This window comes from Netta rufina, assembly GCF_964035555.1.
Source record: "Netta rufina genome assembly, chromosome: 5".
Lineage (NCBI taxonomy): Eukaryota > Metazoa > Chordata > Aves > Anseriformes > Anatidae > Netta > Netta rufina.
The window spans coordinates 9,719,642-9,738,226 of NC_140128.1; the positions used below are offsets into that span (position 1 = coordinate 9,719,642).

The window sequence follows — 18,585 nt, forward strand, 5'->3', positions numbered from 1 at the left end:
CATACTTTACTGACTGTACCACAGCTTTATGTGTAGCCACACAACATAAATGCTGTTTTAGCCTACACTCCACAAAGCACATTTAACTTGGTTTACATGTTGGTGCAATGACTACTTGCAGCACATACTGTAGGTGATACGTATAGCTTTGACAGGCCTGTGGTTGTTAGCAGATACCTCAGGAGATGTCTGTTAGCATTAGGCATAGGCTGTACTGGCTGATAAAAAGACGAAAGCCTGACATTTTTATTTCCCTGATCATGTAAACAACTACTTAGTCACATTTTAAAACAGGATTAGACATTTATCTGTGGATTTATCAGAGCAGCTACAGTTTCATTAGTCAAAAACATGTACGATTAGGCAATCTTGCTTCAAAGCAGAAGTCAACCTCTTGCTCAAATGCAGGGAAGTCTCTCGTGACCACATTCCATCATTTCCACTGCATCACATTTCGTCGAGCTGGTACTAGTCACTGTCACATGCACACCAGAGATCAGACAAGTGGTTCAGCTCATCAGCATGACAGAGCAGGCAATACAGAATGAATCTCGATTTCATTAGATTTTGCATAATTTAACTAGACTTTATGAGAGGAAAATGTGTATTAACATACAAGAATTTACCTAAAGTTCAGCAACATCAGCAGTTGTTACTAAAGATAGTACATAACACAGACAATAAGCACATTTCTATGTTTTAAAGACTGAAATTAAATTTGGTTCTGTCAGAGACAGTTCTCATTAGATACTAGAACTAGACCAAGTAATTTCTCACATCATTAACATTTTAGTTATTGTTACTTATTAAAATACTCTACACTAGTTAAACAAATTAATACATATTAAAATATGAGTAACATTTGAAAAGGAGTATATATAATTCCACTTATCATTAAAAATGAAATTATACAAAATAGTGTTTATATGGTGAGAGGCCACAATGGCATCTCTGATGGTGTGTGTTGCTAAGGATTAAGATTACAAAGAGGATGATGGATTGCCACTTGTTGTGGGCCAGACAATTAGACTACTTTTCTATTCAGCACCATCTGTGTTGAAGTTTAAATCAGTGGAATAGATTTACACATTTCAAGGTGTCTGGTTTTCTTAGATATGTAAATTATTCAGGTGACTGAAAAGCTGGGTAGTTAATAGAAAGCAGGTAACTGTAGTTACAGGTGACAGCTGTTTCTTTCTTTCTTTTCAGAAGAATGCCTAATACTATATAATTCATTGTTCTCAATGAAACTGCAGTCATATTAAAATCAACTTGGAAGAAAAGAATTTAATTTAATTGGTACCTGTCATTAAAAAGAATTAATTAATCTAACACATAGTGGTAACACAACTCATATCAAGTAAAATATTTTCAGTTTACAGTGAAAAGGTATTCTTCCAAAGGACAGGCTAATATTTATTAGTAAAGTTTGTCTATGTGCATCATTTATGATGCACATATCCTCATTTATCCTCATTCTTATTTTTGGTAATATCATAGTATTATGATGGGCAAATTTTAACTGTATCTTTCACATATACTGGTTTTATTTCACAGATTACTGAGCCAATATTGATAATCTGGCTCAATATTGATATCAAAATATTGATATTGAGCCAGATGGTCATATAACCATCCAAATGTTTCTTTTTTTTTTTTTTTTTTTTTTTTTTCCCTCTAATCAACTACTCACTTAGAAATACTGATTATTTACTTAAAAATCCACGAATGGCAGAATGAGTTTTTTTATTATAAATATATATATTTTTTTTTCTGAAAATTTTATCTATCAAGCTTGGATTCTTATCACAATAGCTTCACTGCTATTTCAATTAAAAAGATTGATAAGGACCCCAATTCAGTTAATGTGCCTTAGAGACTGAATGTAGAACAAATACAAAATACCAATAGAACTACACAAGGCAAGTTTTGATAGGGAGGAAAAGACCCTTGCAAAGCATGGTCTGGGAAAACAAAAATGTTGTTTCCCTTCGGCATTTTCACAGAGTCAGGTCTTACAGACAAACCCGAGATAAGTCAATTTTTCATCCTCTGAAAGAATGCACTGAGCAATTTTTATCCATAAAGTACACTTTTCTAGATCAAATCCACATACAAATATACGTACCCTTACTCACTGTGAATTACACAACACAGAATGGCCATATTTAAATTTTTCCAAGCATAAGTACAAAAATAAAAATAAAAAAAAGGGAGACATGGCTATTAAAAATACTAAACAACCATTAGAACAGCCTAAAAATATTTTTAAAAGCTTTTAGCATTTTTTCCACAGAAAGTGTATGCAACACGTTCAAATTCATTTAATATTAAATAAAATGCAAATGGTGATGGCTTTTTTATTGTTTTTATTTGTTTTTGTTTTTAACTTCTAACTGCTTAAAATAACCGTAACTATTTCTAGTCTCTTTATGAATTTTCTTCAGGGGATGATTAAGATATGTTTTAATTTGGCTGTTTATTATAAAACATTTTAACCTTATTTTTTTTTTACACATACCAAGAATTGTTGGTTATTGAAGATAAAGTTATCACAGATAATGCTTTAATAAAGAACACTAAGTGATGTTTTATCACGTTAAATTTTGAACTTTTTTTTTTAAAAATGGTCATTAAACAAATACTTTGAAAAATGATAAAATATTTAGTGTACAACATTTTATTTCATAATTCATTATATTGTCTAACTAGGACAACTTTTTAATTGGAAACCATTTAACTGAAAACTGGGACAACTACTAAACTTGAATAAATTACCCAGTAAATAGAAATTTTCTGTGCTTATTCTGTAAGCATTATTTGTATCTTAGAAAAACATAGACTCATGCTTCTGAATTCTACTGTTCAAAGAGTATGTAGCTGTATGCAGAGTATGTAAAATATAACTGAGAATAAAACTTTTTGGCAGTGATTACTGTTAATCAGGTGTACACCTACAGCCAGATGTTCAGAAACATCTCAGTTGCACTTAAAGCACTTCCAACAGCAGTAAAAGTCAGTTAGAAGCATCATTTCTGTAAAATTCTAAGTTTTCTTGATTCCTGTTGCTGCCACCATGCTTTTCTCTCTTATTTGTGACTGCATTGAGTATACACGAAAAAGGAAATAAGACCTTTGTGGGTTTTATAGTGGAAGTTTCACTTCGAGTTCCCTGGCCTGCACACTTTTCTTTCACATTAAAACCATTTACATTGAAAGCAAGATGGCATTTTTTCTGGGGTTGTACAAAAGTACTCAAGCTCTAAACTAACTAGCTGTTTACCTGTGGAAACACACTCAGACAATACACAGGAAGCCACAACACTAACATTTGTGCCTGGTCTTCCATTGGCTCAGGCCAGAGCACATTATGGTTTAGCATTAAATGTTATTGCCCATTGCTAACCAATCAACATGAATAAAACAACCTGCTGTTCTTTCTTTTTCCTGTCAACCTTCTTTAAACAATTATATTATTAATTTAGGTAGTAAGGACACCCGCTTTGAGGAAGTAAGCATTTTAAAATGCGTTTTAGGCATACCGGTATGCTCTGGGTCTTTTTTCAGTAGCGTGTTATGAATATTTACTTCCTTTTTCTTGAAAGAGGTTCAAGTCTTGCCAGAAACTTTACCTCTTTGGGTTTGAGGCTTCCTTCTAAGATCTGACCTTTCTAGTCAAGAGTACAGTTCAGCCAGGAAAATATGAAAGAAAATAGACCTAGTATTTCTGGCAATGTCACTTAACTTAGAAGTGCCTTTCATGAGATAGCTATCTCAAAGCTTGCATTTTCTAAAATAGCACTTCATATTCAGCTGAGAAACAAAGAGGAGCCCAAACCATCCAACATATACAGTCATCGTTAACACCAGCGTATTCATAAATAATTAAAGTGGTTCCAATCAGTTAACAAATTGTAACACAATTTTCAAAAATCCTACCCAAAATGAATATTAAATTTATTGCATTCATTTTGAGAATTTTATACTGCAGATCATTGTATAGGTGGCTGTTTGCTGTCAGCAACAACCCAGAAAACAGGAACAAGCAGAAGGAGACTAAGTGACATGCTCCAATTATTTTGAGAATTTTTATGTATCTGATTTTGAATGCCTCAGCATTTGTTCCACGTTGGCTCTGCTGGGAAGAACACCTAATGTGGGACACGCCCAAAGCCAGGCCATCTCACAGCCATCACCCCACAGCACGGTTTGGTGTGGAGCCCCAGGGCTGGGATAGCGGCTGGATCTGGAGACCCACAAGTGCCAGGTGCCAACAGGGATGTGGTGTTCAGGACACACCACCTTGGCTGTTCCTCCAGCCTCTCCACTAACAGGGAAGGCCAACATGTTCCATGGCATGTGCCCTGAGCCAGGCGTAAAGCTTGCAGTGAGTGCTGGAGGGTGAAGGGGGCTTTCTCCACTGTGTGTACTGCTGTGAGTGCCTGGTTTTCCTGTTCACAATTTGTTGTGCCTCTGCCAGACCATTCCCTCCCTTGCTGCATGGAGGCTGACAGCTTGTCTCATCCCAGTATTCTCAGCATAACAAGTCTTCAGTTCTAATATTTCCACAAAAACACATTTTTTCCTCAGGAATTTATACAGTATCTACCACTGCAGAAGTTTAAACATGGAAGAAAAATGACGGTGTAAGTCTGACCCTGGCATTATTCATCCAGAAGCCTGTCCCTTTTTGACATATAGAACACCTGGATCCACATTCATGGCTTTCATGGGAAATGTTCCCTCTTTCTCCTAATACATGTTTGTATCTGTACATGTTTGAGGCTTTAAGTCATCTTTCAGCTTGGTATATTTCTTTCCCTCAGACCTATTTTCTCTCTGACCTTTGGGCAGTTTGAACTTTTTCAATACTTTACATGACAACATTTTTAAAATTTTCACCTTTACTGGGCACACTCAAAATCATTATTAGAATTAAGCTATTTAGAACATGTCAGTCAAAGTCCCAATCCATTTCAATTTGATATCGATTGTAGAACTCTGCTCATTTTGGTGGGAGCTGGACCAAGTATGCAAATTGATTGAATAGCTGAATGCTGCCAGTTAAACGTAAAGCTACTGCTGCTAGTTTTAAGTAACTTTAGCTCATGCTGGCCATTGAATAGTCTTGTATCTCACAGTAACTCAGACTAGCTATTTAAGACCACATTAACTTGTAATGCAAATCCATATTGTTAAGGCTACATCTTCACGGCCATACAGAAACTTTAAATTTGATTTTTCAGTTCATTAAAAAATTCAACACATTTTAATGCTCAAAACTATGCCATAAAAAAAAAATCGCTAACAATAAACTAATAGACTTGACTTACTAATCACTGCAACAGTATTTCACATTTCATAAACCTGTTCTCTGGAATTGCATGAAGCTATTAATAAAATTACAGAAGGAGATTTTTTTCAATAAAGACAATAATAAATTATGTTACAAATACATAAACCAACATCCTTACACAGAAATACACATGGTGACACCCCTGTACTTTCTTGTATCCCACATCTCATTACATATATATATATATTTTTTTTTCAATTTTCTTCAAATAGCATTCTAAGTATTTTTCCACAACCAATTCAGCCTGCATTTTTAGTCTCCTACTGTGCAGCTAACATTAACACATTATGAATGATTGTAACATTACGGAACCAGTATACAAAAAAATAAGATATGGTATTTGAAATAGAAAAAATGGGACAGCAAAGAAATGTTAATTTAATCTGTGAAATAGCCCCTAAGCAAAAAAAAAAAAAAAAAAAAAAAAAGGTGTCTAGATAAGACTTTCTACATATATTTTTCTAAGTTTTGTTAGTAAATTATACCACCACTCCACCATTCAGGGAAATAAAAACCAAACAAACAAACAAAACAAAAACAAACAAACAAACAAAAAAAAAACAAAACACAAGTACTCAATGTTTTTTGACCTACTTCAAAAGAAAGGCAACTAAAACAAGATGAAAAAAAATCTTGCACTTCATGAAATCAGGTATTCACTCACAGTAATAGATGACAAAACTATCCCCATGCTAGGTATACTGTCTCAACAAGAGAGTTATCTGAAAAGTAATCAAGCCACCACTCGCCACCTTTTATCTCAGCCACAGGTATGTATGCAATAGAGCTAATGTATTTCACAAAAATCAATTTAGCCAATCTAAATTTCCTATCTCAAAGTGCTGGACTACTGAGAAAAACAAATAATATCCTGTCTCGAAGTGTTTTCCTACACCCAATATGTAGCCAGATCCAATCACAAATAGTGGATAAGCTTGAAAGGAGAATTTTATTTCCAGTACTGGGTAGCATCCAACTACACATCTAGAAGTGTACAAAAGCTCTGACTTCATGAAAAGTATGTGAATAATTAACAGAAGCATTGTAATAAAATTATCATAAGCCTCATCACTTGAAAGAAAAAACATCTAGCAGCTTCAAAGACTGAACTACTGCCTGCAACAAGAGCTATGGGGATCCTAAACCATGGAGACTAAGTGCAGCACTTAGCGCAATTTGTATTGCAAATGCTTCAAAAGGAGAAGGGTCATCAATCTTACTTCCTGGCTCTACATAAACCAATGTATACAAATGGAACTAGAGCATGAAACGCAAAGCACTTCATAAGTTCTGAGCTTGCTGAGATCCTGATCTGCTTGTATAACCGCTGTATCACTGGATCCATTACTCACAAACCTTTAGCAATACTAGATAAAGACAATTGTTCCATAGCTCAAGATGAAGAGCAACATTCTGCAACACTTGTAGTCACAATGCTTTCTTCTACAAAGACCCTCACTGCAAGAGAACAAACCATAGTTTGAAATAATTACTACTTGCAGCAGCAATATTTTGAGTAATTATTTTTAGTAATTAGTAGTAGTAGTAGTTCTCAAGGTCTGGGGCAGATTTCAAAGGATATCTTTTACACAGTGTAGCTTAAGCCTTTGTCTTCCAAATTCTTTTCAACTCCGTTCTGTGTGCTGATTTTTTTCTTCACTTTTCAGCCAAATTTAAATTGTACGCTACACAGTACCTGGTAAATTACATTTATTTTTAGTTCTTGTCCTAACATTTTTAGACAAATGGTTTTAGACAAAGATTTTTTTTTTTTTTTTTTTGAATACGACTCTGAGTAATTAAGACTTTTCACTTGGCCGTCTTCTATTAGTCACATTTGTACATCATCATTTCTATTGCTGTATGATGTGGTATGCTATGATGTGGCTCTAGGACCCTAGCCCCTCACTGGCTCAGCCAAGAGTAGATGAATAAAAGATGAATAAAAATAATCTTAATGATCCTGAAGAATGGAAAAGAGGAAACGATACCCATGTTTGGAAGAGGAAAGAAGAAGAGATTATAACTTACAGATACTACAACAATTATTTTTGGTAAAATACTGAAAAGAATAATCAAACTAGCTCTCTAAGGGACAGAGTTTTATCTGTTATATATCATTCATGAACTGAACCATGAATTAAACTTACACTCATCACATATTCTGGTGACATCAAACCAGAACTCTACATGTCATAGGAGAATGTTTTTTTTCTAAAGTTATCTTGACAAACTGGAGAAAATAAGATGACATTCCCTAAAGACAAGTGTAAAAGTGTAAAATACAGACAGGAATAATCACTGAAGCAAACACAGAATATAGGACAGTAGGGATAAATGACTCAAGATGATATCACTGCTGAGCGTGTGATAGTATTTGTAAAAGAAGCAAAGAACACTGTGGGTACAGACTACAAAAAATGTATGGATGAAATGCCCAGCTGGACTTTTGTGTCTACTTGCAAATGTCACTGTAAATGGACACAGACCAAAAGAAACAAGTTACGATCAGAATAACATCAGGCAGTAATGGTGTGCAAAGAGTTACTGGGAAGAAGAACCAAGGAAAAAAGTCTACATGTATTAATTTAAAAAGCAAAATTTCTTTGAGAGATTTCCTCTTCCGGATTCTACTTGATTGTTTTGCTATGTGATGTTGTCAGTCTGTAGCTTATACAACATATCCCTAATAACGTCACCAGTTTAAAAATCCCTTTGAGGAAAAAACAAACAAACAAAAAAAATCACCTCTAATTATTTTGTATTATGCTATGTTTATAACAGATATTTTATAATTGTTTGTTTTGTTTGTCCTAAGCAGCACTGCTCAATTTCCCCAGGGAAGTCACAGAAGATTCAGAGGCTGAGGAAACAAGTGAGATGAACAAGCACACTGCAGGCTAGAGATTCCGTCTGAAAGTGAAAAGAGCTGCAGCATTCTCTCAGAAAAGTTGATGTGACAGGTCCGTATGAAATTGTCCTCAGTCTATCACCTTCTTTTATCACCTTCATTTAGTATTACAGGGCAACGTGAAAGCACCAACAAGACAAGAGCACTGCTTTTGTGCTGAATAAATCAATGTATATGTAAAGTTGAAGGAAAACAATGATGCTTTTTATTTTTTTCCCCTCCAAAAAAGCATTTTTCAGGGGAAAAAATGAATTTTATGATACTCTCAATATAGCAAAGAAACCTTTAAAATGTATGAATGGCCTCATTTTTCAAATACACAAACCCAACTGAATTCTCTAGTTGATAATATTAACAAAAGCAGATGCAATTCATGGGCAAAAGTACAGGTTAGGTAAGTCTTTTAAACACAACCTTTGCCCCTTCCATAGAAAGTGTGTTTGGGTTTTTCCTAGACCATGATACTTTCTTCAAATAAGTTCCTGAAAGAAAAACATTATATTTAAACTACCATTTCTCATACAGGCCTCCGCTGGTAATTATGAAACAAGACCAAGTTTGAGAAGATAATATTGTATGGTTTAGTCTTTTAGAGGTATTGAGCACTCAAGTACCTGAAGCACTATTTAGAAGCAAAAGAGAAAACTGAAGGTAAGTGATCATCTCTCTTTAAACACATGATGTCGCAGTTCATGCAAATGTATGGGTTCAAGGCTACACTGCAGAAACAAGCTAGATCACTGTGAGGAGCAGCAGAGCCTATCAACATCAGGGAGTAAGATTCTCCTCTTGTTTCTTTCATTCCTTCCTCTTCCCATCCTGTTCCTTTCTCCTGGTCACCTCCACTAACTTCCCCACCTTTCCCTGTTTGAGCACCTCATTCTTTGCTTCTGCCACATGCCCCCCATAACCTACCCCCTGCATTTGTCTTCTTGGAACCAGTTTCACAGTTGGTTCTTTACCGCTATCGCTTGGGCACCTCTAAAATTGCGAAGCGTTCTAAGGACCCCCTAGGGCCACAGGCAAACAGTCAGGTATGTATTTACGATGCATATTTAGCACCTACACTTCAATAGTGGGCCATGTGCATGTACCCAACTGGAACAAAGGCAATTTGCTCCTCAGTAGAGGGTGCATAATTATACATTACCTTGCTCATGGTAAGACCAGATATGGAGTATTTATTAGCAGTTACCTAATTTATTATACAGCTGATGCTATTTACTTACTTATTTAGATTATACTATGGAACGAAGATGGTGTACATCAGTAGAATAGGCTTATTTAGCTGTTGCTCACAGTTCAACTTGATTTTCTAGGACTGTATCTGCACTTTCAGTTGAGGATTAATTAAAATAATTATTAATGATCAAAGGAAATGAACTACGTATGTTCACAATATCATTGGATAACAATGGTTGACATGCACCTACTAAAGTAATTGATGATGAGCTTATTAGGGCATAATATTTAGATTGTCATCCTAAAAATGTGGTGAACAGTGTATTTTGCCTCAAAATTTAAATGACCAAAGAAGAAAACATTAAATGGTAGATAGAATTGATGTTTCTGAAACTCAAACACAATCCTTAGGAATTCATAACAAAGCAATAAACAAACATTTATTCAAGCCATAACAATTAACTGTTTGCACCTTGTACATTTAAAAGAACAAAGGTTTCAAATATGCAAGAGACTTGTGTAAGGTGATAGTGAAAGTAAATGCTGGCTATATTTTTCTACATGTCGTATTCATATCAGACACGCATATGCTTGTGTTTCAAGAATACCAAAACATATTTTCAATTCTTCTCTATTTTAGTGAACCATGAGGTTTCTAGGACAATGTAACAAAACGACGTGAAGACAGGGAATGGTGGAGGAGTACTTTTGGAAACAAGTTGTTATGAATGCCAGAAACAAACATTGATTTTAACTTAGCAAAGTATTGAAACTTAAGTATACGGTAATGAATCAGCATATTACATTAACTATTAAACTATTAATAATTAAACTATTCTAATTAAGAGTGGACTCATTCAGGACTAGCAGGTACCTACTTAAAAAGAGAGCTATAAAATCAAAACTCTTGGCTGAAAATTTAGTATTAATCATTCCTTATTTTCCTTGCTCAGACACGTAGCAAATTTCCAATTCTGTCAGATCTTTAAGGTTATTGCACTGCATGTTTTAAGGGACTGAGCACTGACAGAGAAAGGAACTCAAATTCTAATGTCAATAGAGATGACAACTACACAGCCTTGAGAACATAACTTAACTTTAGTGACTCCCCCTGCTTATCAGTCACATGGCACTTTATCATACAGATAGATAGGTAGGAAGATATACATGCATCCTTGCAACATAACAAAGATTATAAAACGCTTTGAAAACACGAGAGTAAACACATGCCAAAAATTAAGACGTAATGTTTTATTTACTACCACTTGTTAAGTTTTGGTCACTTATTCCCCAAACCTCTAATCAGTAGCTTCATTGACAATAAGAGTTACCAGTTTAAATTTTAAGAAGTTATAAAACAGTTAGCAATTTAAAGCTCATTAAGAACCTGTTTCTCAATGTTGATTATGAAAAACAAAACCAAAAAATCACAACCAAAAAACCCTCTTAGGGTTCTTCATTATTAATTCCACCAGAGAAAGCAATAGCTTAATGGGCACAGACTGCAGAGCTCCCTCATGCCCTGTAAAAATCTTAGACTCAAGTGTACATCCTTCCAGCGAACAGCTATGAGAAGCTTGCAACAATCACATCTATACAGGAAATACAATTCCCTAAAGCCCTCAATAAGGCAGGCAGAAAATATAAGGTTGAATGGTGTGGGAATGCAGTGGTAAGGGGAAGCAGTGTAAATCCTATAGTATGACAATAACTAGCATCCAGGAGATCATCACACACACTGGTTACTCTCGACACTGGCAGAAGACTACTCATGCACCATTTTGATCTTTTATCAAAAAGAATCAGAGCTTCACAAAACAGCTTCAACAGCAATGATAGCCTGGAATCTGTCTAGTTGTTGGTATCAAAGCAAATAGAAATGAAATGATAAAATATCTAGCGTTGTCCACATCTAGCAGCCAAATCAGACCAGACAGGTACTTAAAAAGCTTTCCACCCTGTACCAAACAGCTTCTACTCTACTGAATGTCTTCAGACATGAAATACATACAGATCAGCACATCGAACCTACTGTTTCCTACATCCCACATGACTATCTAGGAGGATAGCAGAAATTTGGAATTCCGTTTTCTTCAAAAACAATTTTACTTTACTCAGGAAAAAGACTGACAAAGACTACATAAAGGATATATCAAATTAACAAACCAGCAGTTCTGTCCACGATCAACTTAACAGTGAAGAGATATTTCAGGTATTTGCATATGGACTTCTCAGTACACAGGACTTCAGCATCCTTTTCACAATTTGTTAACATCTAAGGTTCTCAAAGTGCTTTTAATTATATTAATTCATAGTTTCCCCCAAAAGGTAAATAAACATTTTCTGTATTTTTCAAGTAAGTGCATTTAGATCAGAATCTGCCCTACCTAATTTCTAACCTACTTTTGAGCTGGAGGCTCAAGTATTCCTTCATAATCAGAAACGATGTCTACTCAATACAGGTTAAGTAGTTTAAAGCATAATTTACATGGCCAAACATAGGCCACTATTCCTACGATAAAAGGAACTATATCCCAGACACGGAACTATTCCCCAGACAGTATTTCCCTGTGACAGTAGAGAATAACTTACAGAAGATTAGAATGTATCCTCTTGTCCCTCTTTAACAGGGAACAAACTTCTCCCTACACAATCTATAAAATAGGGCAATAGATTTTGGTAACCAGAAAGGAACTAGAACATTGTTTTATCTGAACATGTAAACAAACTTAATATTTACCACTTCTTTTGTCTATTTAAAAACAAAGATAGCAGAATCATTTAGGCTTTAAATCTTCTCTTCTTTACCCCAGAAAACAATTAATAAAAAGCATTCTAACTCTGTTAGAGTGGTTTGCAAAAAAATCAACTGAAATAGGTAGCAGTTCTGAAATTACATTATGTTTTTATGTCTGCCTTTGGTGTTTTGAGCTCTTTTTAGTATGTTGAGAAGGAAACAACTGATTCCTTAGACCTACAGTAATCAAGGCAGGTATTATACTCCCAGATTACTTCAACATTACAGCAATTCCAATATCTTAGCAAAGTTATGTTGAAGAAAACGCACCTTAAAAATCAAATCTTTTTTCCCATATCGAAGTTCTTTCAGCTGGGCTTGAATCTTTTTTGACTGAAAGGAAGGACAATAAAAGTCAGTGTTTTTCCTTTCAAACTTTTAAGACCTGAAAAAACTGTGGCAAGATCTGACAACAACAGAAACGAGATCAGCTTTAAAATGCAGAGAAGTAACCAACATGAAAGCCAGTTGCTTTTCCAGGATAACATGTCTAAACCAGACAAATGAATCAAGGGAAAAAGAAAAATGGTACTGAGCTAAAGCATGTATACGCACTATTATGAATAGCTGTTTGGTTTATATATTTCAGACATGAGATGTTTAGTACTTTCCAGGAAAAGATGTCTGGAGGCATCACCTTCAAAAACATCTCCAGGGCACACTGAGACTGTTTGTACGCAGCCTGCGAGAGCAGAATGAAGTGTGAGCTTCCTGTTAGACAGTTCTATCCGTAAAGGGTGTTTGATCTAATTATTAAAAGAATACTAATTGTACTATGTACTAATGGTACATAGTTATTATGCTTGGTAAGTATAGTACCTAATTAAAGAACAGAAAATACATGGCATTTTTGTGGTCTACACCACCTAACTGGCAAAACAACAACAGCTAAGAAGGATGCTCCTGAAATCTTATAATCTTGGTTTGTTTGAGTGGCACTAATCACTTAAAAACCACACATTTGCCAGGATAATTCATCAAGCCTGATTTTCCTAAGGTTTAAAATACATTCACAATCCACTGCCTTGAGTGGTGGTTAGCTTTGGTTTGGTTTCCTGAAATTCTTGGACAACAAAGCTTGTCATACTACAATAACCTTAATTTCATTTTAGACTTCACCCTCAGATTTAAAGACATTTGTGCAGCAAATATTAATCAAATCAATTACCCAACATTAAAAACATTTTGTTCCTAGCTGTATAACGTTTATGTTATTTTAGTTTTTTTTTTATTATTTATTTTATATGTTATTATTATATGTACATTTATGTTATACAGCTAGGAACAAAAAATGTGAACAAGAAGGGAAAGCAGAATGCTATGTTGCTCACTGCCATTTTTTTATTTTTTTTTTAAGCAGTAAACAAGGGAAGACTATATATTTATACTCAAATACTCTGGCATGTTTGAAAACAACAATGATGACATAGGAAGACACCAGATTATGACAATCTGGAAACAAAAAATCATTATTTCCTACTGCTGAGGATTTCTCAGAAACTGTGGTTGCAGATTGTCAGTTAGACTAAATACCTAATATAACTCAAAATCACTGCTTGGAACTCGTAAATTTTGTTGCCTAAGTTTAAAAGTAGAGTCTTTGATAAAGAAATGTGGTATTTCAACCTTAATATATAAAATTTTAGTCAAGAATATAAGTGTTACGCTTCTGTTCAGTTCTAGGAAGGTGAAATTACTTTTACAGAAGTTATATGTGCAGAGAAAACCCCATGAAATAACTGATACAAATGAGTAAACCATGTTAATGTATACTGATTTTATGAGTGTTTATACTAATAAACACTCATAAAAAGGCAAATAGCTGAAGGGACTGCTCCAATGAATACAGTTACTTTTACATTTACATATTTGAAAAAAATAGGCTTTTTTATCATCAGCTGTCTTAACACTTCTATAGAGAGAATATTTTGTAATATGACACTTCATCTTTGAAATTATGAACCATCAGAAAGACTGATAGTAATAGATCTTGGCTGTTTCTGTTACTTTAAAAAGGAACTAAAAAAGAGCAAGAAAAAAAAAAAACATAATTCCTGTGCTATTGTAGGCATGGAGATCTTGGAAAGAAAATTAGTTTTATATGTATTATAGATGTATAATATAGCCCTTAAAGAGCTATATATACTTTTAAGGACTATGCACAAACTTTACCGTACTTGCCTAAAACTTAAGTTTGCAGCTTGCTAATATATTTGAGTTGCATGTAGCAAAGCCACAGGAAGTTGAGATAAACAGTCGTCACACATGCGTAATATATAATCTCTGCACAAGAACTCAGCACAAGAGACTTAGATACAAGCTTCTTTTGGGTATACTCAGTTTAGAATAGAAAGCAACCTTACCTCTTCTGCATGAATACCACAAAGCTTGTTTCCTGACAGAAGCTTGTTTTTGAGGCTTTTGTTCTGAGGGAAAAAAAAAAAAAAAGTTTTATTACTGAGAGTTACTGAAATTTTAAGGGATCTTTTAAATATTTCATCATACCAGTTTTGTTTATACATCACTAACATTTCAAGTCACTGAAAAAGACACAAATAAGAAGATAAAATAGCTGCATCATGGCACAATATTCTCTCTGACAAAATTCTGCAAGTCTATAACTTGGCACTAAAACATGCTTTCATAGAAAGAGGAATGCACAAGAAACCTTCCAATACTCTCAAGCAATAGCAAGCAATTTAGGCTGTATATATGAGATAAAAACAAGAAAAAAACCCTCTAATCCTAACCTGATGTCAAGGGCATAGCTCAATATCATTTTCAATAAATCATTATAACAACTGAGTAATAGGTCCAAGGATCTTAACATTTAGCCCTGATGATCAAATGCATTGTAACTTTTCATTAAATTTCAAAATTTAAAACAGTAAGTAATCAAAATGTTTAAAACACTAGCTAGCTGATAGCATTTTAACCACTTGGTACTCCTTTTCATGTGCAAGTTGTAAATATTTCTCATTTTCAGGGGAAAAATACATATATAATTTTATAAAAATGCATTTGTAATAGTTCTGTAATTTCTTCTGCATTCTTCACTCACATTATCCTATAATTGACAGTCAAGTGTAAGATTTCTCTGCAGTGTGAACACCTGTAAAAACCGTTCCGAAACTTAAATATTTGATAGGTAGATCTTCAAATGCTAACGTACAAAAAAAAAAAATAAAAATTGAAACACACAAAACATAACTTCTCCTGTGCTAACAGACTGTAAACATCCATGCAGAAATCCAGCCCACCACATTTCAGAAATTTATATTTATTATTGTACAGCAGTAGCTTTTGTGAATATTTTGCACAAGCATATGCTGGTGTTAGGAAAAAAAATGATAATTTAATTCAGGATATCAATTGAAATTTAGTTTAGTATTCCACTGAAACACTGGACATTTTGTTTCCAGAATTAGTAGCTTGGAGGTTTTCTTGAAATAAGTTTCTATTTAAATCCAAGGTAAAGAAACTAACAATTGAAACATCCTTTGCACAATTCCAAAATAATGAAAAGATATGACATCTTGTTTCACACATTTCACTGTTGCTGTCTACTCTGCACTTATACATATTGCTGCAGAAACAATAAATCACTTCAAGCTGACACCATTCTCTAATGCAAAAAAAAAAAAAAAAAAAAAAAAGCAACTGGGATATTACTTCGAATAATACAACAGATTCTGCCTCGCACAAAATGTGATTTACAAAGGGCTGGATGTGAAAGGAAAGAGAACACATGTTGTTCTCAAGTCTCATGGTTGATTACGTTTTATTCTTTGAAAATGATGTGGTGGCTCCAGTCACAGATGAGTACTTTATGAGTGCTAACCACTGCAGAAACAGAACGAGACTGCACAAAGGGAGTTAGGTAGCAGTTACAAGGGGATCAAAGGTAAACGAAAAAAAAAATTAATTCCCAACAAAGAGATGAAGCACACCCAGCAAATCTATTACTCACCAGGGGTATGTCTAAAGATCTTTATTGTACTGTGATCACTTGTTGGATGTCACTGTTTTTTCACAAAAGATCAGCATCACCTCTCAGGTTGATAGCCAACCAGATGTGCCAAAGGCACTGTCTCATTAGGAAATTGCACTTAATTAACCCAGGATGTTAAATCATCATTTTGTCTTGACTAACTAGGTTCATTACCCTCCAGATTCCCTATAGTCTGACAATGGTCAGTTTAAGGTAGCAGATTCTGTTACTTAAGAACCAAAGTAAGAGTGAGTTGTCATCTTTACATTTTTACTCATTCTTCTTCCTTTTGCCAAGTGAGAGCTATTTTAAGAAATACTTCTATCAACACAGTAACAGCTCAAAATTAACTTCCACATGAACTGTTTTGTGGAGGCCTTGCAGTAACCCAAGACATGAAGAACTGAATGCCTACCACCCCAAAAGGACATATGTTGTAGCAGATGACCATCACAATTTTCACGTGTCATGCCAAAGTAGTCTAACAGAAAAATACGATTAGGAAAATGTAGTCAAAAACAAAACTTTGTGAAAATATTTTAAGTTAGATGGACATAATTTTGGAGCTTTACCTAGGCCTACAAGGATTTGTCAATCCTGTCTAGCCTAAAGCAAGTAAACAGAAATCGGGGTTACCACAAAACACCTGTGATTTAATCCGCACTTGTTAATATTTTTAGAAAGGAGAGCAAGCATTTGAAGGTTATGGTTATCAAGAGCGTAACAAGTAGGTGCTTGTCAGAGGCAACTGACAACCTCCTGCTTCAAGTTGGAGTGTTTTTTTGGTACTTAGCAAATTACATGTCACTGTTAAATACAGGATTGCATTCTGAATAATATGAATAATGTGACTCTGGATAATATGAATAATGTGAAGTATACCACTAAAAACACATATAGTATACCAGAGCCTCATTTCATCAGGATTCTGACTTAAATAATACGAAATGAAACATCTTCTCAGGTACATGTTCTGTAAATTTGCTAGAATGGGTTTATTGAAAAACAGATCAATTAATCAGATTATTGGGTTATAAATGCTTAGAAATTCAGGACAGAACTTCTCACTCTTATGTCTCTGTTAATGATTCAAGATGATGGCTCTTATTCTTCAACTACATATCCTTCAAAGAACAACAACAACAAAAAGTTTATCATTGTACAGTTTGTTTCAAGTATCTTACTTGTTTTGAAGTACTTTAACAGAAAAGTCATAGATGTTTCCAGTTTAAAAAACAACACATTTCAAGAATTAATTGTCTGTAAACATGTCCTTAACAGTGTCTCTTAAAATGATATACAGGAATGATTTTAATTAGAGATAGGCTTTTAGATTTACAAAAAGAATACCATTATACTCAAACTAAATAGGTAGCTTAATGTATTGGAACATCTTGAAAAGCGTATAGCACAAACTGTTAGCTGAAACATTTGCATGTCATCATTAAGCCAAGTTACTGTAGTATTTAATCTTTCATTTACTAATTTTGCACCAATACTTCCAGTTCACTGCTAAATTCTGGTGCAGAAAATTGCTGCCATGTGCACAGGACTCCTGTTGTCCATTCACACAGCTGAACGTACGTGCACTCCAAAACAAGCAGAACCACATGTGAGAACTGTGTATCATCATCTTTCAGAAACATGAAAGCTCTCAAGGACAGTTTATCAGATTCGTTAACATTTTCTTTGCAGAACTTCCATGTTGAACCTAAGCTTTCTGCCTCATTCTGGGGTAATTTTTTCAGTCTCAGTGCATGTTTTTTCATTTCCTCCAATAGCGACATAACATTCACATATTTTGTTTGGGTTGTGATCTTATATTCAAAACATGAGACCAAGCTTAAAGAGAACTGACTTCTTTATATGAATATTGAAAGTAACTCTCTATCTTAAGGTTGCCTAAACACCTCCCCACAAGGACACTGATGTGAAGGCAGATAGAAGAAGCTGTAGGGACAGCTGTTCTGCCAGCATGCCTTTGGAAGCTGCAGGAAAAAATAATCTTGTGCTCTGGCTGGAGGAGTGTATAGAATCAAAATCACAGAACCATCTAGGTTGAACAAGACCTTCAACATCATTAAATCCAACTGCCAACCTGATCTACGAAGTCCCATCACTAACTGATGTCTCTTTATTTCAAACTTCTGAAAATAACTCTTTCATTTCTGTCATTTATTCTCTTGAATAAAGTTTCTGCAGTACACCAAAATAACCTTTACCAACACATCACCTCTACAAAGAAGAGAGAGAGAGGGAAGAAAATTAGCAAGATATTCCATGTCCAAGAAGCCTTAGAAAATGAAGGAACTATGATGTCGATGGTTATTTCTTTCCATGCTGTTAGA

At 34.5% G+C, this 18,585-nt stretch overlaps 1 protein-coding gene across 1 annotated transcript in view; it reads right to left on the reverse strand.

The window, feature by feature from the left end:
* The window catches only part of LUZP2 (leucine zipper protein 2), a gene marked incomplete at both ends in the record, with an annotated part of 183,765 nt that overhangs the window by 46,262 nt on the left and 118,918 nt on the right, over positions 1–18,585 (reverse strand). The window contains 2 exons of the mRNA XM_084287250.1: positions 12,517–12,579; positions 14,610–14,672. Coding sequence (XP_084143376.1) covers positions 12,517–12,579; positions 14,610–14,672 — 126 coding nt within the window. The remainder of the gene's footprint in view (positions 1–12,516; positions 12,580–14,609; positions 14,673–18,585) is intronic.